The 27,843-nt window shown below is 46.3% G+C and overlaps 1 protein-coding gene across 2 annotated transcripts in view; it reads left to right on the plus strand.

The window, feature by feature from the left end:
- LOC112234324 (aryl hydrocarbon receptor) overlaps window positions 1–27,457 on the plus strand; it is an 86,833-nt gene extending 59,376 nt beyond the window's left edge. The window contains exons 3-12 of one of the 2 annotated variants that reach the window (XM_042306690.1): window positions 13,239–13,339; window positions 15,241–15,330; window positions 18,849–18,969; window positions 19,162–19,301; window positions 19,802–20,004; window positions 20,276–20,385; window positions 20,484–20,625; window positions 20,757–22,596; window positions 22,792–22,886; window positions 22,917–27,457. In XM_042306690.1, the coding sequence (XP_042162624.1) occupies window positions 13,239–13,339; window positions 15,241–15,330; window positions 18,849–18,969; window positions 19,162–19,301; window positions 19,802–20,004; window positions 20,276–20,385; window positions 20,484–20,625; window positions 20,757–22,596; window positions 22,792–22,886; window positions 22,917–22,992 (2,918 nt within the window). In that variant the 3' untranslated portion in view covers window positions 22,993–27,457. Of the gene's footprint in view, window positions 1–13,238; window positions 13,340–15,240; window positions 15,331–18,848; window positions 18,970–19,161; window positions 19,302–19,801; window positions 20,005–20,275; window positions 20,386–20,483; window positions 20,626–20,756; window positions 22,597–22,791 lie in introns of both variants that reach the window. The other variant, XM_042306689.1, reaches the window with a different exon arrangement.
- Window positions 27,458–27,843: the final 386 nt, after the last annotated feature.

Genomic DNA, 27,843 nt, shown 5'->3' on the forward strand with positions numbered 1-27,843 from the left:
GGTAGGGTAAGGTAGGGTAGTGTAGGATAAGGTAGGGTAGGGTAGGGTAAGGTAGGGTAGGGTTAAGGTAGGGTAAGGTAGGGTAGTGTAGGATAAGGTAGGGTAGTGTAGGATAAGGTAGGGTAAGGTAGGGTAAGGTAGGGTAAGGTAGGGTAGTGTAGGATAAGGTAGGGTAAGGTAGGGTAGGATAAGGTAGGGTAAGGTAGGGTAAGGTAGGGTAGGGTAAGGTAGGGTAGTGTAGGATAAGGTAGGGTAGGGTAGGGTAAGGTAGGGTAGTGTAGGATAAGGTAGGGTAAGGTAGGGTAGGATAAGGTAGGGTAAGGTAGGGTAAGGTAAGGTAGGGGGTAAGGTAGGGTAGGGTAAGGTAGGGTAGTGTAGGATAAGGTAGGGTAGGGTAAGGTAGGGTAGGGTAGGATAAGGTAGGGTAAGGTAGGGTAGGGTAGGGTAGGATAAGGTAGGGTAAGGTAGGGTAAGGTAGGGTAGGATAAGGTAGGGTAAGGTAGTGTAGGGTAGGGTAGGATAAGGTAGGGTAGGGTAAGGTAGGGTAGGGTAGGATAAGGTAGGGTAAGGTAGGGTAGGGTAGGATAAGGTAGGGTAAGGTAGGGTAGGGTAGGGTAAGGTAGGGTAGGGTAAGGTAAGGTAGGGTAGGGTAAGGTAGAGTAGGATAAGGTAGGGTAAGGTAAGGTAAGGTAGGGTAAGGTAAGGTAGGGTAGGGTAAGGTAGAGTAGGGTAAGGTAAGGTAGGGTAGGGTAAGGTAGAGGTAGGATAAGGTAGGGTAAGGTAAGGTAAGGTAGGGTAAGGTAAGGTAGGGTAGGGTAAGGTAGAGTAGGGTAAGGTAGGGTAGGGTAGGATAAGGTAGGGTAAGGTAGGGTAGGGTAAGGTAGGGTAGGGTAGGATAAGGTAGGGTAAGGTAGAGTAGGGTAAGGTAGGGTAGGGTAAGGTAGGGTAAGGTAGGGTAGGGTAAGGTAGGGTAAGGTAGAGTAGGGTAGTGTAGGATAAGGTAGGGTAAGGTAGGGTAGGATAAGGTAGGGTAGGGTAAGGTAGGGTAAGGTAGGGGGTAGGGTAAGGTAGGGTAGGATAAGGTAGGGTAGGGTAGGGTAAGGTAGGGTAGGGTAAGGTAAGGTAGGGTAGGGTAGGATAAGGTAGGGTAAGGTAGGGTAGGGTAGGATAAGGTAGGGTAAGGTAGGGTAGGGTAGGGTAAGGTAAAGTAGGATAAGGTAGGGTAGGGTAAGGTAGGGTAGGGTAGGGTAGGGTTAAGCCAGGGAATGTTCACCCGAGAGCCTAAAAGCCGTTTGCCACATACAGTCAGTCAACACACATCATACCATTCTCATTGTCATGTAAATAAATACACATACTATATTTTTTTTACGCATATTTAACCTCTTTCAAACACTGACATACAGTTGAATGTGTTAGTATTTTTCCTGTTGGGAATCTGCTGCTTTGTTTTTGTGAACGATTTCTCTGAGAAGAATGCCCGGTTCGACTGGTTGTGTTTCATGTTGTCTAAAGAAGAACCCTTTCACACAGAGAGAGTATCCACAACTGTCATCATTATAACTGCTAGCCTCTATGTAAACATGCCCTATCTGTTTGGCGATCTTGGGAATACCCTCTCTACAGTTTATTGTATGTTCTCTTTCATTTTAATTGCGTAGAATAAAAGTTGTTTGTATAGGGTTACATGTTTTTGCCAGAAGCAAGTCAACATATCTGTGAAGCACCAGAAATATGAGGAGTTGTTTTGTAGCAACAGCAGGTGCTTCACAGTTCCATTTATTTAATGGAAAAGGATTTTCATAGAAATCAACTAGAGTTTTACAGTGATGAATTATGCTCTGATCTGATATGGAGTATTAAACTCTTCAGTCTGGCCTTGTCTTTCTTATGGGATACTATACCTATAATGTCCACAAGCATGCTGCAATAAAATCACGAGTGGTTTTGTCTTGCATCAATATTACACAGTTCATAAAGCCTGTTACAAAATATTAATAATTCATATTGTAAAGAGAGGCATTCTCCTTAAAGCTGGTGTCCATCTGTTTTTCAGTGAAAACCTGGCAAGTTGACTTGTTCAACCTTTTGATCAAGGTATTTTTAACAAGGAGTTAAAGACTGAGCATAAATAGCCCATGTTTTTGGTACGAACTGGCAGCCAATATTGTAATTTAGAGGAGAGCAGAAAAAGTAGATTTAGTCAGTGGCAAGGTTTCAAACCCATTGAGTGAGAGCAGAACCATCTCTCGTAATCTTACACATGCCAGTTGTTCACTCTGCGTCTCCTAATGTTTGGCTGTGGTACAGGGACGAGGATGGGACAGGGATGGGACAGGGACTGGCACAGGGACGGGACTGGCACAGGGATGGGATGGGGACAGGGACTGGCACAGGGATGGGATGGGATGGGATGGGGACTGGCACAGGGATGGGATGGCGACTGGCACAGGGAAGGGGTGGGATGGGATGGGGCCTGGCACAGGGATGGGACAGGGACTGGCACAGGGATGGGACAGGGACTGGCACAGGGAAGGGATGGGGACAGGGATTGGACGGGGACTTGCACAGGGATGGGATGGGAACAGGGACTGGCACAGGAATGGGACAGGGATGGGACGGGGACTGGCACAGGGATGGGATGGGACAAGGACATTGATGGGACAAGGATGGGACGGGGTGGGACGGGGACAGGGGTGGGAATGGGATAGGCACAGGGATCCGACGGGGACAGGGATCAGACGGGGATGGGATGTGATAGGGATAGGAATGGGATGGGGATGGGACAGGGATAGGATAGACACAGGGATCCGACGGGGACAGGGATGGGATGGGATGGGATGGGACAGGGATAGGAATGGGATAGGCACAGGGATCAGACGGGGACAGGGATCCGACGGGGACAGGGATGGGATGGGACAGGGATGGGATAGGCACGGGGATCAGACGGGGACAGGGATCCGACAGGGATGGGACGGGGACAGGGATAGGAATGGGACAGGCACAGGGATCAGACGGGGACAGGGATCCGACGGGGACAGGGATGGGATGGGACAGGGATGGGATAGGCACGGGGATCAGACGGGGACAGGGATCCGACAGGGACAGGGATGGGACGGGGACAGGGATAGGAATGGGACAGGCACAGGGATCAGACGGGGACAGGGATCCGAAGGGGACAGAGATGGGATGGGATGGGATAGGCACAGGGATCAGATGGGGACAGGGATCCGACAGGCACAGGGATCCAACGGGGATAGGGATGACATGAAGAAATACACTGCAGGGACAGAAGAGCAATACGAGACAGGAATTATTGCGTCCTGTAGAATCACGTAAAGCCTCGTTTTAGAGACCAACTCTGTGTTTCTGTCCAGTAGAGGACAGGACATAGATAGGGGTGTGTGGTGGCTCAATGAGTAATGACAGAGTAGAGAATTACAGAAAGAAAAGGACAGAACAGGCCATGAGAGAGAGAGAGAGATCATTGGCTGATGAGTGAAGCAGGCATGACAAGGGGAAGGAAACCGGTAGAATAGTTGAGCGGAGTAGAGAGGAGGAGTTGGGCCAGTGAGGGGGAGAGGAGGAGTTGGGCCAGTGAGGGGAGAGGAGGAGTTGGGCCAGTGAGAGGGAGAGAGGAGGAGTTGGGAGAGGGAGAGAGGAGGAGTTGGGCCAGTGAGAGGGAGGGAGGAGGAGTTGGGCCAGTGAGAGGGAGGGAGGAGGAGTTGGGCCAGTGAGGGGGAGAGGAGGAGTTGGGCCAGTGAGGGAGAGAGGGAGGAGTTGGGCCAGTGAGGGAGAGAGAGGAGGAGTTGGGCCAGTGAAAGGGAGAGAGAGGAGGAGTTGGGCCAGTGAGGGAGAGAGAGGAGGAGTTGGGCCAGTGAGGGAGAGGGAGGGAGTTTGGACAGTGAGAGGGAGAGAGGAGGAGTTGGGCCAGTGAGGGGAAGAGAGGAGGAGTTGGGCCAGTGAGGGAGAGAGAGGAGGAGTTGGGCCAGTGAGGGGGAGGGAGGGAGTTGGCCAAGTGAGGGGGAGAGGAGGAGTTGGGCCAGTGAGAGGGAGAGGAGGAGTTGGGCCAGTGAGGGAGGGAGGAGGAGTTGGGCCAGTGAGGGAGGGAGGAGGAGTTGGGCCAGTGAGGGAGAGAGATGAGGAGTTGGGCCAGTGAGGGAGAGAGAGGAGGAGTTGGGCCAGTGAGGGAGAGGGAGGGAGTTTGGACAGTGAGAGGGAGAGATGAGGAGTTGGGCCGGTGAGGGGGAGGGAGGGAGATGGGCCAGTGAGAGGGAGGGAGGAGTTAGGCCAGTCAGAGGGAGGGAGGAGGAGTTGGGCCCGTGAGAGGGAGGGGAGGGGTTGGGCCAGTGAGCGGGAGAGGAGGAGTTGGGCCAGTGAGAGGGAGGGAGGAGGAGTTGGGCCAGTGAGAGGGAGGGAGGAAGAGTTGGGCCAGTGAGAGGGAGAGAGGAGGAGTTGGGCCAGTGAGAGGGAGAGGGAGTTGGGCCAGTGAGGGAGGGAGGAGGAGTTGGGCCAGTGAGGGAGGGAGGAGGAGTTGGGCCAGTGAGGGAGAGAGAGGAGGAGTTGGGCCAGTGAGGGAGAGAGAGGAGGAGTTGGGCCAGTGAGGGAGAGGGAGGGAGTTTGGACAGTGAGAGGGAGAGATGAGGAGTTGGGCCAGTGAGGGGGAGGGAGGGAGATGGGCCAGTGAGAGGGAGGGAGGAGTTAGGCCAGTCAGAAGGAGGGAGGAGGAGTTGGGAGAGGAGGAGTTGGGCCCGTGAGAGGGAGGGGAGGGGTTGGGCCAGTGAGAGGGAGAGGAGGAGTTGGGCCAGTGAGAGGGAGGGAGGAGGAGTTGGGCCAGTGAGAGGGAGGGAGGAAGAGTTGGGCCAGTGAGAGGGAGAGAGGAGGAGTTGAGCCAGTGAGAGGGAGAGGAGGAGTTGGGCCAGTGAGAGGGAGGGAGTTGGGCCAGTGAGAGGGAGAGGGAGTTGGGCCAGTGAGAGGGAGGAGGAGTTGGGCCAGTGAGAGGGAGAGAGAGAGGTCATGAGCAGATGAGCTCCTGCATCTTTCAGCATGTTCTTGGAAAAATATAGATTTGGAGTTAGATAAACTTAGATTTTTCGGCAGGGTCATTTAAAGGATTCTACCCTCCACAGCATAACCTTCGCTCCAGATCAAAACTCAAAACCTACAACCTGATTTTGGACGGAATTACTGAATTACCTGGAAGGCCCAAGCTATACAGCAAATGCTCTGGCAAACAAACTGAAAACACCATCCAACCTGGAACTGAGTGAGTAATGTTTAGTCTGAAGCTAGATTTTATTTTCAATAGCCAAGAAGAAAAATATGTTACAATGATATATTTTACTTTATGGGGCTGAATGCTGAGTTGGACTACCAAGCCTGCTAGGACAAGGAGTTGGACTACCAAGCCTGCTAGGACAAGGAGTTGGACTACTAAGCCTGCTAGGACAAGGAGTTGGACTACCAAGCCTGCTAGGACAAGGAGTTGGACTACCAAGCCTGCTAGGACAAGGAGTTGGACTACCAAGCCTGCTAGGACAAGGAGTTGGACTACCAAGCCTGCTAGGACAAGGAGTTGGACTACCAAGCCTGCTAGGACAAGGAGTTGGACTACCAAGCCTGCTAGGACAAGGAGTTGGACTACCAAGCCTGCTAGGACAAGGAGATGGACCACCAAGCCTGCTAGGACAAGGAGTTGGACCACCAAGCCTGCTAGGACAAGGAGTTGGACCACCAAGCCTGCTAGGACAAGGAGATGGACCACCAAGCCTGCTAGGACAAGGAGATGGACCACCAAGCCTGCTAGGACAAGGAGTTGGACCACCAAGCCTGCTAGGACAAGGAGTTGGACCACCAAGCTTGCTAGGCCAAGGAGATACAGCTTCAATTAGCACTGACGTGTCAGATGAGAGGAGTCAGATCCCTTTAGTCCAACAACGGCAGGAGAATCAAACCGGCTACTCCAAACCAAATGCAGAAGGCTTTGAAGCTGCATCCCGCTGATCAGAGGTCATTAAAATACAGTACCCTCGGTATATAAAAAATGATAAGGCAAGAAAAGAGTACAAAATGGAGCTCCTTATGGAAAATCAAGAGATACTGTTAAAAAATTGGGAACATAAGCAACTTAATCTTCCACACAGACCATCCCCTGGCATAGCACAGTGCTATATTAACACACTACCCCTCTGTTAAGAGGGGGGGGAGGGGTTAACGAGGGGTGGAAACTCAGGATATTGAACAATGAGGACTCTGAGTCAGAAATATAAATCTCTATAAGTCTGGAACAGTATTGGTAACCCCAAACAGTTTCAGGTGGACTTTCACCTAATCAAAGAATTAGCTCAGCAGGAGAAGCTCTCCCTTGAGAAAGATACCCCAACACTGAGCGGGTCAGACTAGACTTCTTCATTATATAACCCCACAGACGAGCAACCCAAGTGGAAAGTCAAACTCACAGCACAGAGTACTACTCCTTCATTGAAATGGAGGATAAATTCACCCAGCTGGAGGTAAGGCAGGTGGAGCTGGAACAGCAGGTGATTACACTCCAGTCAGCACAGATCCAGACAACGGTCCAGCACAACAACACCCCCTTAACTAGATCTGGAGAGCTGGAGGTGGAGAGAGACATATCTGCACGCTGGACTGTAGTGAGACAACTTCAACAGGAGAAAGAGCAGGATCAGGAGAAGAACAGAGCACAAGAGAACAGAGAACAACCTACTAGAGAGGTGGCTACCCCCACAGAGAAGCCAGCAGAACAGCCCATCTCAGCTCCCGACAAAAGTCTCGACACCATAGCAGAACAGTCCACCCCTGACCATAGCCTCAAAATCACAGCTGGTACAGACAAATGAAGAACCCCCAAGCCCAGGGGATCTCACCCCCTCTGAACACCCCCCCGTCCCCCCCGTCAGCCACCCTGATAGCCCTCCTGGCAACCCTCCTGACAACGCAAGTATTTCCCGTGACTGTGCCTGAAAAAACACATTTTGTCCTGGCCCACCACTCCACCCTGGACTTGAACAGCCTTTTTATTTTATTTGATTTATTTCACCTTTATTTAACCAGATAGGCAAGTTGAGAACAAGTTCTCATTTACAATAGCGACCTGGCCAAGATAAAGCAAAGCAGTTCGACACATACAACGACACAGAGTTACACATGGAGTAAAACAAACATACAGTCAATAATACAGTAGAAAAATAAGTCTATATACAATGTGAGCAAATGAGGTAAAGGCAAAGAAAGGCCATGGTGGTGAAGTAAATACAATATAGCAAGTAAAACACTGGAATGGTAGATTTGCAGTGGAAGAATGTGCAAAGTAGAGATAGATATAATGGGGTACAAAGGAGCAAAATAAATAAATACAGTAGGGGGAGAGGTAGTTGTTTGGGCTAAATTATAGATGGGCTATGTACAGGTGCAGTAATCTGTGAGCTGCTCTGACAGCTGGTGCTTGAAGCTAGTGAGGGAGATAAGTGTCTCCAGTTTCAGAGATTTTTGTCGTTTGTTCCAGTCATTGGCAGCAGAGAACTGGAAGGAAAGGCGGCCAAAGGAATAATTGGTTTTGGGGTTGACCAGAGAGATATACCTGCTTGAGCGCGTGCTACAGGTAGGTGCTGCTATGGTGACCAGCGAGTTAAGGGGGGACTTTACCTAGCAGGGTCTTGTAGATGACCTGGAGCCAGTGGGTTTGGTGACGAGTATGAAGCGAGGGCCAGCCAACGAGAGCTTACAGGTCGCAGTGGTGGGTAGTATATGGGGCTTTGGTGACAAAACAGATGGCACTGTGATAGACTGCATAACATGTATTGAGTAGGGTATTGGAGGCTATTTTGTAAATGACATCGCCGAAGTCGAGGATCGGTAGGATGGTCAGTTTTACAAGGGTATGTTTGGCAGCATGAGTGAAGGATGCTTTGTTGCAAAATAGGAAGCCAATTCTAGATTTAACTTTGGATTGGAGATGTTTGATGTGAGTCTGGAAGGAGAGTTTACAGTCTAATCAAACACCTAGGTATTTGTAGTCGTCCACATATTCTAAGTCAGAACCGTCCAGAGTAGTGATGTTGGACGGGCGGGCAGGTGCAGGCAGCGATCGGTTGAAGAGCATGCATTTAGTTTTACTTGTATTTAAGAGCAATTGGAGGCCACGGAATAAGAGTTGTATGGCATTGAAGCTCGTCTGGAGGGTTGTTAACACAGTGTCCAAAGAAGGGCCAGAAGTATACAGAATTGTCTGCGTAGAGGTGGATCAGAGACTCACCAGCAGCAAGAGCGACATCATTGATGTAAACAGAGAAGAGAGTCGGTCCAAGAATTGAACCCTGCGGCACCGCCATAGAGACTGCCAGAGGCCCGGACAACAGGCCCTCTGATTTGACACACTGAACTCTATCAGAGCAGTAGTTGGTGAACCAGTGTCGTGGAAATTTCCTGTATTACCAAATCATGAGAGAGCAAACCACACACAAGTCAGCGTTATCATAAAGTCCATCTTTAATTATATGAGCTTCACCATAGCCCTGTGACTCTCAGATCAATTCAGTGTCTATAAATTAATTCTCTGAGAGTGCTTACATATTGGCAACTGAGATCCTTTATAGCAAAGACACACATAGCCAGACATCATTGGCTATAAATTATCGTTCAGTTTGGTCTCCTAAACTAAGTTCTTATCTCGTTCTTGGTACCACTTAGGACCAAAAACATTACCTCATCCAATGGCATATATCAAATACACCCCCTCCTGGTCAAGATCACAGAGAGACGTGACTGGCACACAGACATTGTGGAGCCACCTAACTGGTTCCCCATTAATCTCACCATCCCTTCACATGGTTTAGGAATAGTTTACAGACACATTCACAGATAAGACTAACCCAACTTCTCCCCTCTCTGGGCCCAAGTAACTTTTTTACCACATAAGCATGCTTATGAAAATTAATAAACATCTTATTTATAAATGTTACCTAAAGAATTCTGATTCTGCCACGACACCAAGCAAGGCAATCATTTTAGAAACCAAGGCTATTGTGTATGCCGATTAGGATGTGGTGATTGACAGAGTCGAAAGCCTTGGCCAGGTCAATGAATGACCAGCTCTGAAACTAGATTGCATAGCAGAGAAGGTATGGTGGGATTCAAAATGGTCGGTAATCTGTTTGTTGCCTTGGCTTTCGAAGTCCTTATAGGCAGGGTAGGATAGATATACTGTAGGTCTGTAGCAGTTTGGGTCAAGAGTGTCTCCCCCTTTGAAAACAGGGATGACCGCAGCTGCTTTCCAATCTTTGGGAATCTCAGAAGACACGAAAGAGAGGTTCAACAGGCTAGTAATAGGGGTTGCAACAATTTCGGCAGATCATTTTAGAAAGAGAGGGTCCAGATTGTCTAGCCCGGCTGATTTGTAGGGGTCCAGATTTCAGCTGACTGGATTTGGGAAAAGGAGAAATTGGGAAGGCTTGGGCGAGTTGATGTGGGGGGTGCAGTGCTGTTGACCGGGTAGGGGTAGCCAGGTGGAAAGCATGGCCAGCCGTAGACAAATGCTTATTGAAATTCTCAATTATAGTGGATTTATCAGTGGTGAAAGTGTTTCCTATCCTCAGTGCAGTGGGCAGCTGGGAGGAGGTGTTCTTATTATCCATGGACTTTACAGTGTCCCAGAACTTTGTGTTGCAGGAAGCACATTTCTGCATGAAAATGCTAGTCTTGGCTTTTCTAACTGCCTGTGTATATTGGTTTCTAGCTTCCCTGAAAAGTTGCATATCACAGGGGCAGTTCAATGCTAATGCAGAACGCCATAGGATGTTTTTGTGTTGGTTAAGGGCAGTCAGGTCTGGAGAGAACCAAGGGCTATATCTGTTCCTGGTTCTAAATTTATTGAATGGGGCATGCTTATTTAAGATGGTGAGGAAGACATTTAAAAAAAAAAAAAATAACCAGGCATCCTCTACTGACGGGATGAGATCAATATCCTTCTAGGATACCCCGGCCAGGTCGATTAGAAAGGCCTGCTTGCTGAAGTATTTCAGGGAGCGTTTGACAGTGATGAGTGGAGGTCGTTTGACCTCTGACCCATTACGGATGCAGGCAATGAGGCAGTGATCGCTGAGATCTTGGTTGAAAACAGCAGAGGTGTATTTAGAGGGCAAGTTGGTTAGGATGATATCTATGAGGGTGGCCGTGTTTACGGCTTTGGGGTGGTACCTGGTAGGTTCATTGATCATTTGTGTGAGATTGAGGGCATCAAGCTTAGATTGTAGGATGGCTGAGGTGTTAAGCATGTTCCAGTTTAGGTCGCCTAGCAGCACGAGCTCTGAAGATAGATGGGGGGCAATTAGTTCACATATGGTGTCCAAAGCACAGCTGGGGGCAGAGGGTGGTCTATAGCAGGCAGCAACGGTGAGAGACTTGTTTTTAGAGAGGTGGATTTTTAAGAGTAGAAGTTCAAATTGTTTGGGTACAGACCTCTGTAGGGCAGAACTCTGCAGGCTATCTTTGCAAGATTGTAACACCACCCCCTTTGGCAGTTCTATCTTGTCTGAAAATGTTGTAGTAAGGGATGGAGATTTCAGAATTGTTGGTGGTCTTCCTAAGCCAGGATTCAGACACGGCTAGAACATCCGGGTTGGCAGAGTGTGCTAAAGCAGTGAATAAAACAAACTTAGGGAGGAGGCTTCTAATGTTGACATGCATGAAACCAAGGCTAATACGGTTACAGTCATCAAAAGAGAGCGCCTGGGGAATAGGAGTGGAGCTAGGCACTGCAGGGCCTGGATTCACCTCTACATCACCAGAGGAACAGAGGAGGAGTAGGATAAGTGTACGGCTTAAAGCTATGAGAATTGGTCGTCTAGAACGTCCCGAACAGAGAGTAAAAGGAGGTTTCTGGGGGCGATAAAATAGCTTCAAGGTATAATGTGCAGACAAAGGTATGGTAGGATGTGAATACAGTGGAGGTAAACCTAGGTATTGCGTGATGATGATAGAGATATTGTCTCTAGAAACATCATTGAAACCAGGTGATGTCATCGCATGTGTGGTTGTTGGAACTGAAAGGTTGGATAAGGTATAATGAGCAGGGCTAGAGGCTCTACAGTGAAATAAGCCAATAAACACTAACCAGAACAGCAATGGACAAGGCATCTTGACATTAAGGAGAGGCATGCTTAGTCGAGTGATCATAAGGGTCCAGTGAGTAGTGAGTAGTGTTGGGGTAACGGCGATTCAGACAGCTAGCCGGGCCATCGGTAGCAAGCTAGCATAGGATGGAGGTCTGTTTTTAGCCCCTCGTGCGTTTCCGTCGGTAGATTAGTGGGGTTCCGTGTGGTAGAGGGGATCAATCCAATTGGCAAAATAAATATAGTTATACTGACCCAAGAAAAAATAGTCCGATAGACCTATTCAGATAGCAGTCGATAAGACAGCTAACGATTAGCGGGCCGCAGATGGGCGTTCAGGTAACGTCACGACGGAGGGGCCAGTTGGATAACTCCCTCAGGCAGATAACGTCGGTAGTCCAGTTGTGAAGGCCCGGTGGGGCTCCGCGTCGGCAGTAAAACGGGTCCGGATAGGTGATTGTAGCCCAGGAGTGGCTGATGGAACTCTTCAGCTGGATAGCTCCTCAATAATTGATGTTTGCTCCGGGATCAACGTAAGCCAATAGTCACACGGATAGCACCTAGCTAGCTGCGAGATCCAGGTGTAAATGTCCAGAGCTTGCTGTTGAAATCCGGAGATATGGAGAGAAAAATAGGTCCGGTATGTTCTGGTCTGAGTTGCGTTGTAAAAAACTAGCGATAGCTTTTCGAGCTAAAGGATAGCTGATGACCACAAACCGTGGTTAGCTGAATACTAACGTTAGCCAGTAAACTGGCTAGCTTCTGGGTAGCTTCTGGTTAGCTTCTGGCTAGATTCTGGTTAGCTTCTGGCTAGCTCTGGCTAGCTTCTGGCTAGCTTCTGGTTAGCTTCTGGCTAGCTTCTATTGTGGGTTTCAGATTATTTACGACCAGGTCCACCCACCCCAACCAATCAACACCCCCCCAAGTCAACCATGCCCACACCCCATTTAGGCCCCCTCAGATCAGTCCTATGCCCCTCCTGCCCACCCATGTCCCCTACTCCCGGAAAGAGTGCCTCAACATGAAAGTTACACATACTCCCAGGCCGTGAGCGGACAAACAGGCCCTACTCTTACACTAGCCCAAGCTAATGGAATATACCAGATGCTCAGCAGGCTATGCTCACACTTACTGGCATGAGGCCAAACCACCCAACCAACAATATTGGACACTTTATGGAACACAAAGCCTTCACTATCTCATCCTGGAATTTCCAAAGCCTGAGGTCATCTGCCTTTGGCCTAAAGAGCAGGAACCTGGACTTCATCAAATATATCTGAAATACAGACATTGTCACACTACAAGAAACATGGTATAGAAGAGACGGACCCAGCGGTTGCCCTCTAGGTTGCAGAGAGCTGGTAGTCCCATACACAAAAACGACCAGGTGTGAAACAAGGAAGGGACTCAGGGGGTATGCTAATTTCGTATAGAGCAGACCTAACTCACTCTATTAAATTAATCAAAACAGGAACATTTTACATTTATCTTGAAATTCAAAAGGAAATGATCTAAACAGAAAAATGTCCTCCTGTGTGCTACCTACAGTGGGGAGAACAAGTATTTGATACACTGCCAATTTTGCAGGTTTTCCTACTTACAAAGCATGTAGAGGTCTGTCATTTTTATTATAGGTACACTTCAACTGTGAGAGACGGAATCTAAAACAAAAATCCAGAAAATCACATTGTATGATTTTTAAGTAATTAATTTGCATTTTATTGCATGACATAAGTATTTAACACATCAGAAAAGCAGAACTTAATATTTAGTACAGAGATCATACGTTTCCTGTAGTTCTTGACCAGGTTTTCACACACTGCAACAGGGATTTTGTCCCACTCCTCCATACAGACCTTCTCCAGATCCTTCAGGTTTCGGGGCTGTCGCTGGGCAATACGGACTTTTAGCTCCCTCCAAAGATGTTCTATTGGGTTCAGGTCTGGTGACTGGCTAGGCCACTAGATGGGAACATCAACTCAGAAGAGTTGGCTGAGGGCAGATGAAAGTTCCAAATATTCAGACCCCAGAAACCCCAGATTCCTGTGTGCATTGCTTTCAGGATAGCGTGCTGATGTGAGCTTGTTGTTCTCCCCTCTCTGTCTGCAGCAACCATGAAGAAAAGCAGTGTCCTGTTTCCTGGGGGGGATGGCCTGAACGTGAATGGGATGAATGCCCCAACCTTCTCCGAGGGGGACCTACTTCTCCAGGTACAACATAGCACAGTACAGACAGACAGACAGACAGACAGACAGACAGACAGACAGACAGACAGACAGACAGGCAGGGCAGGCAGGCAGGCAGGCAGGCAGGCAGGCAGGCAGGCAGGCAGGCAGGCAGGCAGGCAGGCAGGCAGGCAGGCAGGCAGGCAGACAGACAGACAGACAGACAGACAGACAGACAGACAGACAGACAGACAGACAGACAGACAGACAGAGAGACAGAGAGACAGAGAGACAGAGCAGTTTCGGATGGGCCCATAGTGTCTAAATGTCTTGATTGACTGACAGACATTTCAGCACCCAGAACCAAATCTTCTGTGGGCGCTGGCCAGTTTTGAATGTTAAAAGTCATGAGAGACTACTGGCTGGCAGACGAGTAGGTAAAGACCCAGACATTGTTCATGCGTTTGTTAATCCAGGTGGATTGAGTTATAATCCAGGACCATCCATTTAGCAGGAAGTTTTGACAGGGGAAATAGGTTGTCTGACAGGTGAAATAGGTTGTCCTGGTACTTCATGCCAAGGCCTGGTCACGGTTTACTACGCTTAACAAAGCGAACGCTCCCCCAGTGTTCTAGCACGCTGTTTTCTCATTCTCAGATGTCAGGTACATTTTCACACCAAGCGCTGACTGGCATGTTTGGGATTCCTCTCTCAAGATGGAGGCTGGTATGATCATCAGTCAATGCAGAGGGAACTGTGATAGACAGTATACAGGTTGCCAGATTATAATATCCCCTTTGTAAGGACCAACGCCGGAGTTGAGAAGCAGGTACGAGAAGTTGAATATTTTAATGAGGAACAGCGTCAGCACACGGGTAAACAAGGACATATGACAATCAATGCAGAAGCAGGGGACAGAGCGGGGAACCAGACAGATATAGGGGAGGTAATGACAGAGGTGATTGAGTCCAATAATCATTGATGTGCGTGACGGGGAGAAGGCAGGTGTGTGTAATGTTGATGGCAGGAGGGCACAATGCTGGGTAGCCTGGTGCCCTCATGTGCCGGGGAGCTGGAGCAGGCGTGACACCCATAGTAAACAGTTACCAGATTACAATACCCCTGTAGTAAACAGGTTGCCAAGTTATAATACCCCCATAGTAAACAGGGTGCCAGATTATAATACCCCCATAGTAAACAGGGTGCCAGATTGTAATACCCCCATAGTAAACAGGTTGCCAGATTATAATACCCCTTTAGTAAACAGGTTGCCAGATTATAATACCCCCATAGTAAACAGGTTGCCAGATTATAATACCCCCATAGTAAACAGGTTGCCAGATTATAATACCCATGTAGTAAACAGGTTGCCAGATTATAATACCCCCATAGTAAACAGGTTGCCAGATTGTAATACCCCCATAGTAAACAGGTTGCCAGATTGTAATACCCATGTAGTAAACAGGTTGCCAGATTATAATACGCATGTAGTAAACAGGTTGCCAGATTATAATACCCCCATAGTAAACAGGTTGCCAGATTATAATACCCCCATAGTAAACAGGTTGCCAGATTATAATACCCCCATAGTAAACAGGTTGCCAGATTATAATACCCCCATAGTAAACAGGTTGCCAGATTATAATACCCCCATAGTAGGTTGTGAGACTTGCCTAGTTAAATAAAGGTTAAATAAAAAAATATATTTTAAAAAGTAAACAGGTTGCCAGATTATAATGCCCCCATAGTAATCAGGTTGCCAGATTATAAAACCCCCATAGGAAACTGGTTGCCAGATGATAATACCCCCAGATGAACAAAATGTAATCTTTAACGCAACCCTGTCATTCATGCGTTTGTTTTTGAAGCTCGTCTGGAGCCGTGAAATGAAATGTTATATAGTGAGAGTGTGCATTACTGTATTAACACTGTATCTGGTCTTGCAGGCTCTGAATGGCTTTGTGCTGGTGGTCACAGCTGAGGGACATGTGTTCTATTCCTCTCCTACTATCCAAGACTACCTGGGCTTCCATCAGGTAACTACAATATCATCTGTAACATAACTGTAACTACGTTTACATTTGACATTGTAGTCATGTAGCAGACACTCTTATCCAGAGTGATTTATAGTAGTGAGTGCATACGCCAGGGTTGTGGGAATCGAACCCACAACCATGCTCTACCAACTCCAACACCATGCTCTACCAACTCCAACACCATGCTCTCCCAACACCATGCTCTACCAACTCCAACACCATGCTCTACCAACTCCAACAACATGCTCTACCAACACCATGCTCTACCAACTCCAACACCATGCTCTACCAACTCCAACACCATGCTCTACCAACTCCAACACCATGCTCTACCAACTCCAACACCATGCTCTACCCAACACCAAGCTCTACCAACTCCAACACCATGCTCTACCAACTCCAACACCATGCTCTACCAACACCAACACCATGCTCTACCAACACCAACACCATGCTCTACCAACTCCAACACCATGCTCTACCAACTCCAACACCATGCTCTACCAACTCCAACACCATGCTCTACCAACACCAACACCATGCTCTACCAACTCCAACACCATGCTCTACCAACTCCAACACCATGCTCTACCAACTCCAACACCATGCTCTACCAACTGAGCCACATGGGACATCACATCACATCTCTAACACAACTGTAACAACATCACATATGTAACATAACACAACATCACATCACATATGTAACATACAGTGGTTGGCAAAAGTATTCACCCCCTTGGCATTTTTCCTATTTTGTTGCCTTGTACCCTGGAATTAAAATAGATTTTTGGGGGTTTTGTATCATTTGATTTACACAACATGCCTACCACTTTGAAGATGCAAAACATGTTTTTTGGTGAAACAAACAAGAAATAAGACAAAGAAACAGAACTTGAGCGGCTTTGTGATGGCCACCCCAATACTTTGACTTTGTTGTCCTAAAGCCATTTTGCCACAACCTTGGAAGTATGCTTGAGGTCATTGTCCATTTGGAAGACCCATTTGCGACCAAGCTTTAACTTCCTGACTGATGTCTTGAGCTGTTGCTTCAATATATCCACAAGTTTCCTTCCTCATGAAGACATCTATTTTGTGAAGTGCACCAGTCCCTCCTGCAGCAAAGCACCCCCAGAACATGATGCTGCCACTCCCGTGCCTCACGGTTGGGTGTTCTTCGGCTTGCAAGCCTCCCCCTTTTTCCTCCAAACAAAATGATGGTCATTATAGCCAAACAGTTATTTTTGTTTCATCAGAACAAAGGACATTTCTCCAAAAAGTACAAACTTTGTCCCCATGTGCAGTTGCAAACCATAGTCTGGCTTTTTCTGTGCGGTTTTGGATTAGTGGCTTCTTCCTTGCTGAGCGGCCTTTCAGGTTATGTCGACATAGGACTCGTTTTACTGTGGATATTGATACTTTTGTACCTGTTTCCTCCAGCATCTTTACAAGGTCCTTTGCTGTTTTTCTGGGATTGATTTGCACTTTTCGCACCAAAGTACGTTCATCTCTAGGAGACAGAACGTGTCTCCTTCCTGAGCGGTAGGAAGGCTGCGTCGTCCCATGGTGTTCATACTTGCGTACTATCATTTGTACAGATGAATTTGGTACCTTCAGGCGTTTGGAAATTGCTCCCAAGGATGAACCAGACTTGTGGAAGTCTACAAATTTTTTTCTGAGGTCTTGGCTGATTTCTTTTGATTTTCCCATGATGTCAAGCAAAGAGGCACTGAATTTTAAGGTAGGCCTATAAATACATCCACAGGTACACCTCCAATTGACTCAAATTATGTCAATTAGCCTAATCTTCTAAAGCATTACATAATTTTCTGGAATTTTACAAGCTGTTTAAAGGCACAGTCAACTTAGTGTATGTAAACCTCTGACCCACTGGAATTGTGATACAGTGAGTTAGTTATAAGTGAAATAATCTGTCTGTAAACAATTGTTGAAAAAATTACTTGTGTGATGCACAAAGTAGATGTCCTAACCGACTTTCCAAAACTATAGTTTGTTAAGAACAAGAAATTTGTGGAGTGGTTGAATAACGAGTTTTAATGACTCCAACCTAAGTGTATGTAAACTTCCGACTTCAACTGTACACTGAGATCATGTGACAGATCATGTGACACTTAGATTGCACACAGGTTGACTTTATTTAACTAATTATGTGACTTCTGAAGGTAATTAGTTGCACCAGATCTTATTTAGGGGCTTCATAGCAAAGGGGGTGAATACATACACACTCACCACTTTTCACTTTTTATTTTATTTTACATTCTTTGAAGTATTTTTTTTCATTTTACTTCACCAATTTAGAGTATTTTGTGTATGTCCATTACAAAATCCAAATAAAAATATATTTAAATTACAATTGTAATGCAACAAAATAGGGAAAATGCCAAGGGGGTGAATTCTTTTGCAAGGCACTGTAGCATCACATCACATCTGTAACATCACATCTGTAACATAACACAACACATCATCACATCTGTAACATAACACAACATCACATCTGTGAGTTGAAAACAGCAGGTCTGGGACAGGTAGCACGTCCGGTGAACAGGTCAGGGTCCCATAGCCGCAGGCAGAATAGTTGAAACTGGAGCAGCAGCACGACCAGGTGGACTGGGGACAGCAAGGAGTCATCATGCCAGGTAGACGCCATATAGTTCTGGGTTGTCCCCTTCATTACAGTTATACACTATAGGGTATTTTCAGTGCTAACAGGTAACTATGTGTCTTTCATACCCTGCTTTGTAGTTTACTTTGACCCTTTATGAGTTGTCACTCATGGACTGTCTCCACCGGGTGATCAGCACAACAGACACACCCAGAGCTTACTGTGTTTCCCACTTAGGCCATAAATCACAAGGCAAACAGTGTTCATAGTTGTTAGATTATAGTTAGGGTTATGGTTCGCTCAAAGCCTTTCACATTCGTTTTTTCAGTAGAAATGCATCGTTTCAGTTCATTCAAGTTTGACCAAGGCAAAATGTATGAGTGCCGTCTGACTGATGGGCTATGTGGCAATGTGATGTTACTCTGTCGGGTCCCAACTTCCAAGAGTCCGCTTTGGCTTTGACCACAAACCTCATAGTTCCTTTTGTTATGAGAGAAACTTCTAAGTAACAAGTGAATCACATGAAACCAGGAACAAACAGTGTCCAGGGCCCACTTCAGACTTGTGGCTTCAGGGTTTGTTTGCTTAGTCACACACATGCTTTTGTAAGACTTCATAAACTCCGGTCCATTATATTGTCGTTATAGTTTTTCAGGGGTGGGCAACACAGTTGCAAGTCCTACTAAAGTCCTATTAGTTGTCCTATTAGTTGTCCTATTAGTTGTCCATTCCAGTGGAGACTACAAGTGAAGTACCCATGTCATTAAGAAGCCCTGATACGGCTTGTAGACACCATTATTATTATGCCTCTACAATAACAATGGAGGCTACAGCCATAGTCATGAACTAGATTTAACTTTGGTTGAGTTTGCCCTGTCTCTTTGTCTGTCTGTAGTCAGACGTGGTCCACCAGAGTGTGTTTGAGCTGATCCACACAGACGACAGAGCCACGTTCAGACGACAGCTTCACTTTGCCCTCAACCCCAAGCCCTTTGACCCAGAGCAGGGAGGAGACGGTGAGTGACCTGGAGGGAATGGGTTGTGGACAGTTTGGGTCATTTTTTTCAGTGGCTTTTAGTGGAAGTCATCGATTGATGTCAATGGGAGCATGCTCGAGCTAGGTGTGTTTATTTCAATTTGTGATTTGGCCCATGTTTTTTGTTGATAAGCTCTCATTTTACGATCTTTCACCACATTTCTATGTTCAGGCATGGCGAGCAGCAGTGACATCACCAGGAACATCGTGACCTATAACCCTGAGCAGCTCCCACCAGAGAACTCCTCCTTCCTGGAGAGGAACTTCGTGTGTCGCTTCCGCTGCCTCCTGGACAACTCCTCTGGCTTCCTGGTGAGTCTCGCAGCTTCCTGGTGAGTCTCTCAGCTTCCTGTTGAGTCTCTCAGCTTCCTGGTGAGTCTCTCAGCTTCCTGGTGAGTCTCTCAGCTTCCTGGTGAGTCTCTCAGCTTCCTGGTGAGTCTCCCAGCTTCCTCGTGAGTCTCTCAGCTTCCTGGTAGGTGTTATTGACAACTCCTCTGGCTTCCTGGTGAGTCTCTCATCTATAGGGCTGTAGAGAAAACATCCACTTTGTATTGTCACCAGAAAGTACTTCATACACTGTATTGTGTCAAATGAACACACACCACCACTGTTGATTAAGTTGACAATACGATGTGAGTGGTGGGATCTTGGCAAAGTTTGGCAAAACATTTTATACAATCAGTCACTAGGCACGTTTCAGATCAATCACTTGCTAAGTTTGAGATCAATCACTATCACTAGCTACATTTCAGATCAATCACTCAATCGCTAAGTTTAAGAGTCTAACATACCTTTGTTCTCCTCATATCCAGGCTCTGAACTTCCAGGGGCGTTTGAAGTTCCTCCATTGCCAGAGCATGCTGGGGGATGACGGGACGCACAGCCAGCCCAGGTTGGGCCTGTTCACCATCGCCACCCCTGTCCACACCCCGTCCATATTGGAGATCAGAAACAAGACGATCTTCTTCCAGACCAAACACAAGCTTGACTTCACCCCGACGGGTGTCGATGCCAGGTGACTCTAAAGGCCTGAAACTAATTCTCATTGGGTTCAAAAAAAAGAGTTGTCAGGCTTACATTTAGGAAGGAAATATGCTACCATTTAATCTAAGTGCCTTGATCAAATGTAGGACTTGATCAAAATGGAACTGTTTTTAAAATGTCACTATTTTACTTTTCTATTCAACATGTTTGAGGGATGACTTCACAAGTGAACATGATGTGTAATGTGCTGTACTTTCCACTAACACTAACATGGTGTGGCCTGCCCTGTTGTCTCTCTACAGGGGGAAGGTTGTCCTGGGATACTCAGAGATTGAGTTGTGTATGAGAGGCTCTGGGTATCAGTTCATCCACGCAGCTGATATGATGTACTGTGCAGATAGCCATGTCAGAAGTATGTTTACAATGGTTTCATAATAACTCTCTAGCAATTATTTGTTTGATCATTATTTTTTGTATGATTATCTAATAATATGAATATTTTCCCCTCAGTGATTAAGACAGGAGAGAGTGGTCTGACCACGTTCAGACTGCTGCAGAAGACTGGGTGCTGGGTCTGGGTCCAGGCCAATGCCAGGCTTGTCTACAAAGGAGGAAGACCCGACTTCATCATCGCACGCCAGAGAGCTTTACTGTGAGTAATTAATATCTGAATGTACAATCTGTCTGCATCATCATTGACTGTCATTTCATTGCGTCTCAAAATATATGATTGTATCATTCATTCATTCATTCATATGATTTTCTCTCTCTGTATCCCTTTAGTAATTCTGAGGGAGAGGAGAATCTACGCCAGAGGAAGATGCAGCTGCCCTTCAGCTTCACCACCGGGGAGGCCCTGCTGTACGAGACCGGCCCCACCCTGGATGCCACAGAGTTCCAAACCAACCCCCCAAAAATCTGCAAGGTGGAGTCTCTGGACCCCCAGTCTCTACTGGGCTCTTTACTAAAGCAGGACGAAACCGTCTACACCCAGCCCCAGGAGCCTCAGCTACCCATAGACCAGGTATTCATGGACAGCCGAGCGCTCACCAACGTGGCCTGTAACTCCTGGCAGAGTAGCATGGAGCCCCAGGGGCCCGACGGGGTTGATGATGGTGATAGCCCCAGGGAGGTCAAGCACGAGGGGGCGTTGGTAGCCATGATCGATGCCCTGGAAAAGATGGCGCAGGATGGGGACCTGTGTGCGGCTCTGCAGGGGATGGACGTGGGTACGGCGGAGCTGATGGAGTGGGAGAGCACCCTCCTCAGGCTGAGCCAGAACTCTAATGGGACCGGGAGCGGGGACACCTCCCTAGAGCTGGATGACATCATGACCAACGACATCTTCTCTTACGTGGAGGAAGCCTTGTTCAAGGAGAGCAGCGAGGGGAGCGGTAACCAGCCCAACTGCTCCACCATGGTCAACAACGACCCTAACCTGTTCACAGGGGTGCTCGACAACAACAACCAGGGTGGACCATTTACAGGAGTGGTCAGCCCTACTACAGGTGCCGGACAGTGCAAGCCCGGGTTGCTTGACAAATTCAGCTTTGTCCAAAATGGCTCCCCAGTGAACGATCGAAATGGTATCAGCCACAGTCAGGTAACAGGCAACAGAGTAGTTGGTTTGGCAGGACAGAACCAGGCAGGACCACAGCAGTTGTTCAAGAGCACCCAGAGGCTCTCCCACTTCGGCCCCCAGATTCCTCAGACGGGCCTGAATATCCCCATCCTGCAGCAGCTACAGCTCAACGACATCTTCACCCCCTCTCTGGAGCTCCCCGAGCTCAGTAACCCACATAGCTCAGGCCAGAATGAGTCTGTCACGTTAAGCACTAGCATGGCTGGATCCTGTGCTCAGGCACCAAACAACCACATGGGAAGCCCTCAGATCATCGCTGGCCAGGTCCAATCTAACCAGCCACCTCCACAGTGTTTCCCTCATAATGGCTTGCCAGCTGCAATGGCACCAAACGGACCAGAGGAGATCTCTGTTCCACAGTCCAACCATCTACCACCTATTCTGGTGGATGCTTGGGCATCTTTGATTCCCAGTAATGGCTTTGTTTCACCCCAGATTGCCTGCAGTGCACCATTTCAGTCACTAAAAACCCAGAAAGTGCAGCAGTGGCCCCAGAACCAGCAGCATCAGCTACCACCACCCGCCAGCACAATGAAAAATGGACACCAATTCATCCCAGACTGTCACAGTCAAGCCACAGAGACCCAAAGAGTCCCTCTCACAGGCCTTTGGCCACAGAACACCAACGGATTGTACCACCAACCCCAGCAGGGGCGATTGGCCAACGGCCAGCCTGCTCCATCCGGCAGCTGTATGTTTGAGAACGTCTCACCCCCCCTCCCCAACAGAAACAGCCACGTGGATGGCACCATTCTGCCTCCCCCCTTGTCTGTATGCCAGGGGAGGATGGTGGACCCCCAGGACCAGAGCTACTTGCAGTGGGGCCCCAGTGAGCCGGTGGTGGACACGTCAGCCATCATCCAGGACAACACCGGAATCAGCTTCCCGGCTCGCCCGCTTGTGGCCAACATCACCACCCCCGAGAGCCTACTGGCCATGCAGCAGTACCTTTCTGGACGCAACAGAGTCGGACAGACACAGGTAACTATGTCCCCTCTCTCTGTTGTGGATGGAGCACTGACTTTTTCCTTACCACATAACCTGGTTCTACTGGTCAAGTCACGTGGTTAGGAAAACTCAGGGCCCTAACTAATTATGAAGTAAATTTATTGATATTATTAATTGTTACTTTATGAAACAAGCCAGGCTCTAATTGTCATACTTTTCCCCCAACAGATCCCAAGCCTCTGTGTAGTAGACAGCAATGGAACATTCTCCTCATCCCCACTTGTCAATGGAACATTCTCCTCATCCCCACTTGTCAATGGAACATTCTCCTCACCCCCACTTGTCAATGGAACATTCTCCTCAGCCCCACTTGTCAATGGAACCATGTGCTTTACAGACCACAACCAAACCAACTATTGTGACTTCTAAACACGAGTCACATTTTACTCTGTAAACATCATGGACAAAAAGAGGAGGAAGCCATCCATGGATCTGTTCATCCATCCATCCGTACACATTCAAAGACAACACACTGCCTTAAGAGCTGCCTCAGGGAGGGTGTCGTGATGACAAGCCATCTCCTAGTCAGACACACCATTCATCTCCCCATATCAGTGTTTACAGGAAATACAAAAGGACTCTTTTGATTAAGCACTTGTCACTTCTGTCAGCAATGGAACAAAAAGCAGCAACTTTACATGGAACTGGTTTTCTTTCTTTTTTTGTTGGGTTGTCTTCTGTTTTGTTTGTTGTTGCCTTGTCTTTGCTTTTATTACTGTGGAAAAACAGTATCTGTCACAACTTCAATGATATGAATGAAGTTTGAATCCTCACTGGTGAATTTGGCTTGTGTTATAATGGCTTTTTAGGGTCATGCCCAATTCCCAAAATGATTTATATATATTAATGAAGCAGGCCATATTCATTTCTTTTTACGGTTGTTTCTTCTTACATTTAAAGTTGGATGGTGACAGGACACCATTCAAGTTTTCACTCGTGGAGAAACATACAAAAAAATGATATTGTACTCAGAGATTAAAAATAAAGGCAAAACATCCTCAATTTATATATGGAGTGTAGGGTTGCAAAATTCTGTGAGCTTTAGATACATTTCCTAATTTTTACAAAATCCCAGTTGGAGAATTCCTTGAATCAGGAATCAGGGAATAAGCAGGAAATCCAGAATCCTCCAACCAGGGAAAACCAGGGAATTTATTGAATGTTCCTGGAATTTTGCAACCCTAATGAAGTGTAAATACAGAAATGGCCTCTATATTATTATAAAGATATTATTGTTTTTATTATGTGAGTGTGTTATGGCTGTGATGAATATGACTGTGTGTACATGGGGTGTGTTCCTGTTTGTGTTTGCTTGTTCTGAAGAATGAGTGAAGCAGTGTACAAATAGAATTTCTGAGGAAAAAGCAACGTATTTCATTGAAATGTCTGCATTGGTTGCAGAGTAGGCTATAAAAAAACAAATTATGTGCTTTCAGATTGTACTTCTTGTAATGCTATTGGTATCCAAATGTCATTACAATTTAACAATAGTCTGATATAGTACGTTGATAATGCTATATCAATAGTATTCAATCCATTTATAGTTGTTTCTTTGTTTAATCTAAACTTCACTGAGCCATATGCTAACTTGTGGTAATTTTTTTACTTTATTTTTTTTTCATAATATCAACTGTGGAGGAAGGTGTAGTGCATGTTAAGGAGACTCAGGAGACATACAGTCGCTAGTGAAAGTCGACACACCACTTGCACAGTCTTCACATTTTGCTACCTTAAAATCTGAAAAGAGATTTTTTTCCTACCGATCTAAACAATCTACACATTTTCAAAGTGAAAGAAAAATGTATAAAAAAGAAATAGGAAACAAAGATGTTTTGATTGCGTTTGTCTTCGCAGCCGAGAGGTTAATACTTGATGGAAGACCCCTTTTTGTTGTAATTTTTCTCTCCCCAATTTCGTGGTATCCAATGTGTAGTTAGAATCTTGTCTCATTGCTGCAACTCCCCTATGGACTCGGGAGAGGTAAAGGTTGAGAGCCATGCGTCCTCCAAAACACGACCCTGCCAGGCCGCACTGCTTCTTGACACACTGCTCGCTTAACCCGGAAGCCAACCGCACCAATGTGTCGGAGGAAACACCGTCCGACTGACGACCGATGTCAGCTTGCAGGTGCCCGACCTGCCACAAGGAGGTCGGTAGAGCACGATGAGACAAGGAAATCCCAGCCGGCCAAACCTTCCCCGAACCCGGACGACACTGGACCAAACCCTCCCCTAATCCGGATGACGCTAGGCAAATTGTGCGCTGCTTCATGGGTCTCCCGGTCACGGCTGGCTGTGGCACAGCCTGGGAACGAAACCGAGGCTGTAGTGATGCCTCAGCACTGCAATGCTGTTCCTTAGACCACTGCACCACTTGGGAGTCTCCGGTGGAAGCACCTTTGATAGTCATTACAGCTGTGAATTATTTTGAATAAGATTATACCAACTTTTAGAGAAACATATTTTCATTGTCTATGTCAAAATTGCTTAAGGTCAGTAAATTTGTTCAGGAGTCATTGATCGGCAGCCATATTCAAACCTTGTTTCTGATTGTCAAGCAAATTTAAGTCAAGGCTAAGAAACACTCAAGTACACTCAAGCCATTCTGGTGTCTTTGGCATTAACATTTTTGTAACTGTGCCGCTGAAAATAAAACTCTATTCCAGGGTTTTCCTCAACTTTTTACCTAGGCTTTGCTCTTTTCATGTTTCTTTTGATCCTGACAAACTCCTCAGTCCCTACTAGTGACAGGCATACCCATAACATGATGCTTCCACCACAATACTTGAAAATACAGACGGTTTATATTGGATTTGACAAAAGCCTGTAGTTTTTTTTATTTAGGCCAAAAAGTGATTTATTTGCCGTGTTGCCTTGCAGTATTACTTTAGAGCCTTGTTGCAACCAGAATGGATGATTTGTAATGGATATTGTAACACAGGCTTCCTTCTCTTCACCTTATCATACAGGCCAGTAATGTGGAGTGAATGTAATGTTGTTGATCCTCTGTATTTTCAAGTATTGTGGTGGCAGCATCATGTCATGGGTATGCTTGTCATGCCAGTGGCTGGGGAGTTTCTCAGGATCAAAATAAATATAAAAGGAGCAAAGCCCAGGTAAAAAGCTAGAGGAAAACCAGCCTCAGTCTTCTGAATACCTAACCCTGGGATAGATTTTTAAATTTCTGCCGGACAATTTCACGAAAGTCAAATGCCAAAGACACACCAGTATGCCTTTCCAATAGGTGTTGCGTGGTCCTGAATGGTCCAGTCTCAGTCCTGACTTAAACCTGCTCAAATCAGAAACATCATTTGAATATTGCTGCGCATCAATGATTCCCAACTTAATGTACTGTGCTTGAGCAATTTTGACAAAAACAATGGATACGCAGTATGCTGCCCTAAGAGTAGTAGAATCTTATTCAAAATTATTCACAGCTTTAATGGCTGGCAAAGGTGCTTCCACCAATTATCAACTCTGGTGTGAAGACATACGCAATCAATACATTTTTGTTTTATTTGTAATTAATTAGGAACATTTTCTATACATATTTTTTCAATTTGAAAACTTGGCGTAGGTTGTGTACATCAATAGGAAAAAAATTGTAATGCAATTTTTAGATAACATTTTAATGTGAAGGAGTGTGCAGACTTTCACTAGGCACTGTAGGTCCTAGAAGTCTAGTGTGGTAACCATGGTTACTATAGACATGGGACTGGAAGTAGAACTTCCCACGAGTCCACATGTTGATCAGCATATTCGACAAATGGAACTTCCCATTTAGTCCCATGTCAGTTGATGATTTACAGTAACATGGCAGGTCCTCCCGTTGTAAAGGCCCCCTGACACTGAAGTCTCCCGTCATCACTCTGACTCCTCCCTCAAAGGCATCTGAGGCTAAATCAATAAGGCTGCCCACCTTTTATTTCCCTTGACCTATTTCCTCATTCTGGTCATATGAAAAGACAAGGCAGGTTTCCGCCATATTCCCCTATATGGCGGAAACTAAACCCGGCCAACTAGAGGGCCTCTCCTGCCAAACTGCTCTCACTGACAGTTCTCTCAGCTCAATAAGGCAGAGGAAGTTACACATAGCAAAGGGAGCTGTTATATGTATTGGGTGTATTCACATTTAGCTTTGCTTTTGAATTATATTTAGCAACTTTTCTCATGCTTTTTGCTTCACCGAGCTGATTTATAATATAATGGGTGGCAAGTTTTCAAAGCGCCTGCCTTGAAATGTTGATAAAGTTCCTTGTATCAAAGTTGATATGAAAGAAAGGGAAGGGTATACATTATATATCACCTCTAGGGTTGCAAAACTCCAGGAACTTTCAATACATTTCCTGGTTTTCCAGAAATCCTGGTTGGAGGATTCCAGATTTCCTGCTTATTCCTTCCTGATTCCGGGAATCCTCCAACTGGGATTTCAGGGAAAAACCTGGGAATTTATTGAAAGTTCCCAGAATTTTGCCACCCTAATCCACCCCCTGCTATATATCTATTCGTTAAGCTTACTCTTCAACGGTCTCCGACATCAGGCAGTTGCAGAGTTCAGCATCAATATATTATGAATATTTCAGTTTTTGCATTTGTTTGTCGTATGTTTGGTTATTTCATGTTGTTATTATGTCTCGTGGCCTTACAACATCTGTTAGACATTTGTTCTCCTTGGAAATATTTGTCTCCACATAAATATTTAATTTAGTGTAGTTCACTTGTATTTAGGCAAGTATAGCGTATGCATTGTATTGATATTTACCACCTTGTGTTTGTTACCTTATATTCTCACCTGTAAAATTAATTATCATATAAAAAAGATTTCTAATAACTTACTAATGTGTTACTTGGTCATTATTAAAGTGCAATACTTCTGTTGGACACTGGAGGGCACATCTTTTTTTTTTACTGCTGACTGAATAATATAATCTCAATTAACTATGTAAACAAATATCACCCCACACTGCCCATCCAAAACCTCTCTTTATGGATCTGCATGAGTTGAATTTACAGCGAAAGGACTTCTATCATCAGTGAATTAGTGCAGGTATGGCTTTATAATGAAGGGATAAGGGCTTCTGTGCTGTGGCAGAGACATAAGAAACAGAGATAGCCGGTTTTGATGAGATTTCCATGGCACTGCAGCCACAGGTTGGCACACAGCCAATGTTAATCATACCATACTAACCAGGGCTATCCGGCCCAGCCCGTAGGTAGCACT

This window comes from Oncorhynchus tshawytscha, linkage group LG26 (genome assembly GCF_018296145.1).
Source record: "Oncorhynchus tshawytscha isolate Ot180627B linkage group LG26, Otsh_v2.0, whole genome shotgun sequence".
Classification (NCBI taxonomy): Eukaryota; Metazoa; Chordata; class Actinopteri; order Salmoniformes; family Salmonidae; genus Oncorhynchus; species Oncorhynchus tshawytscha.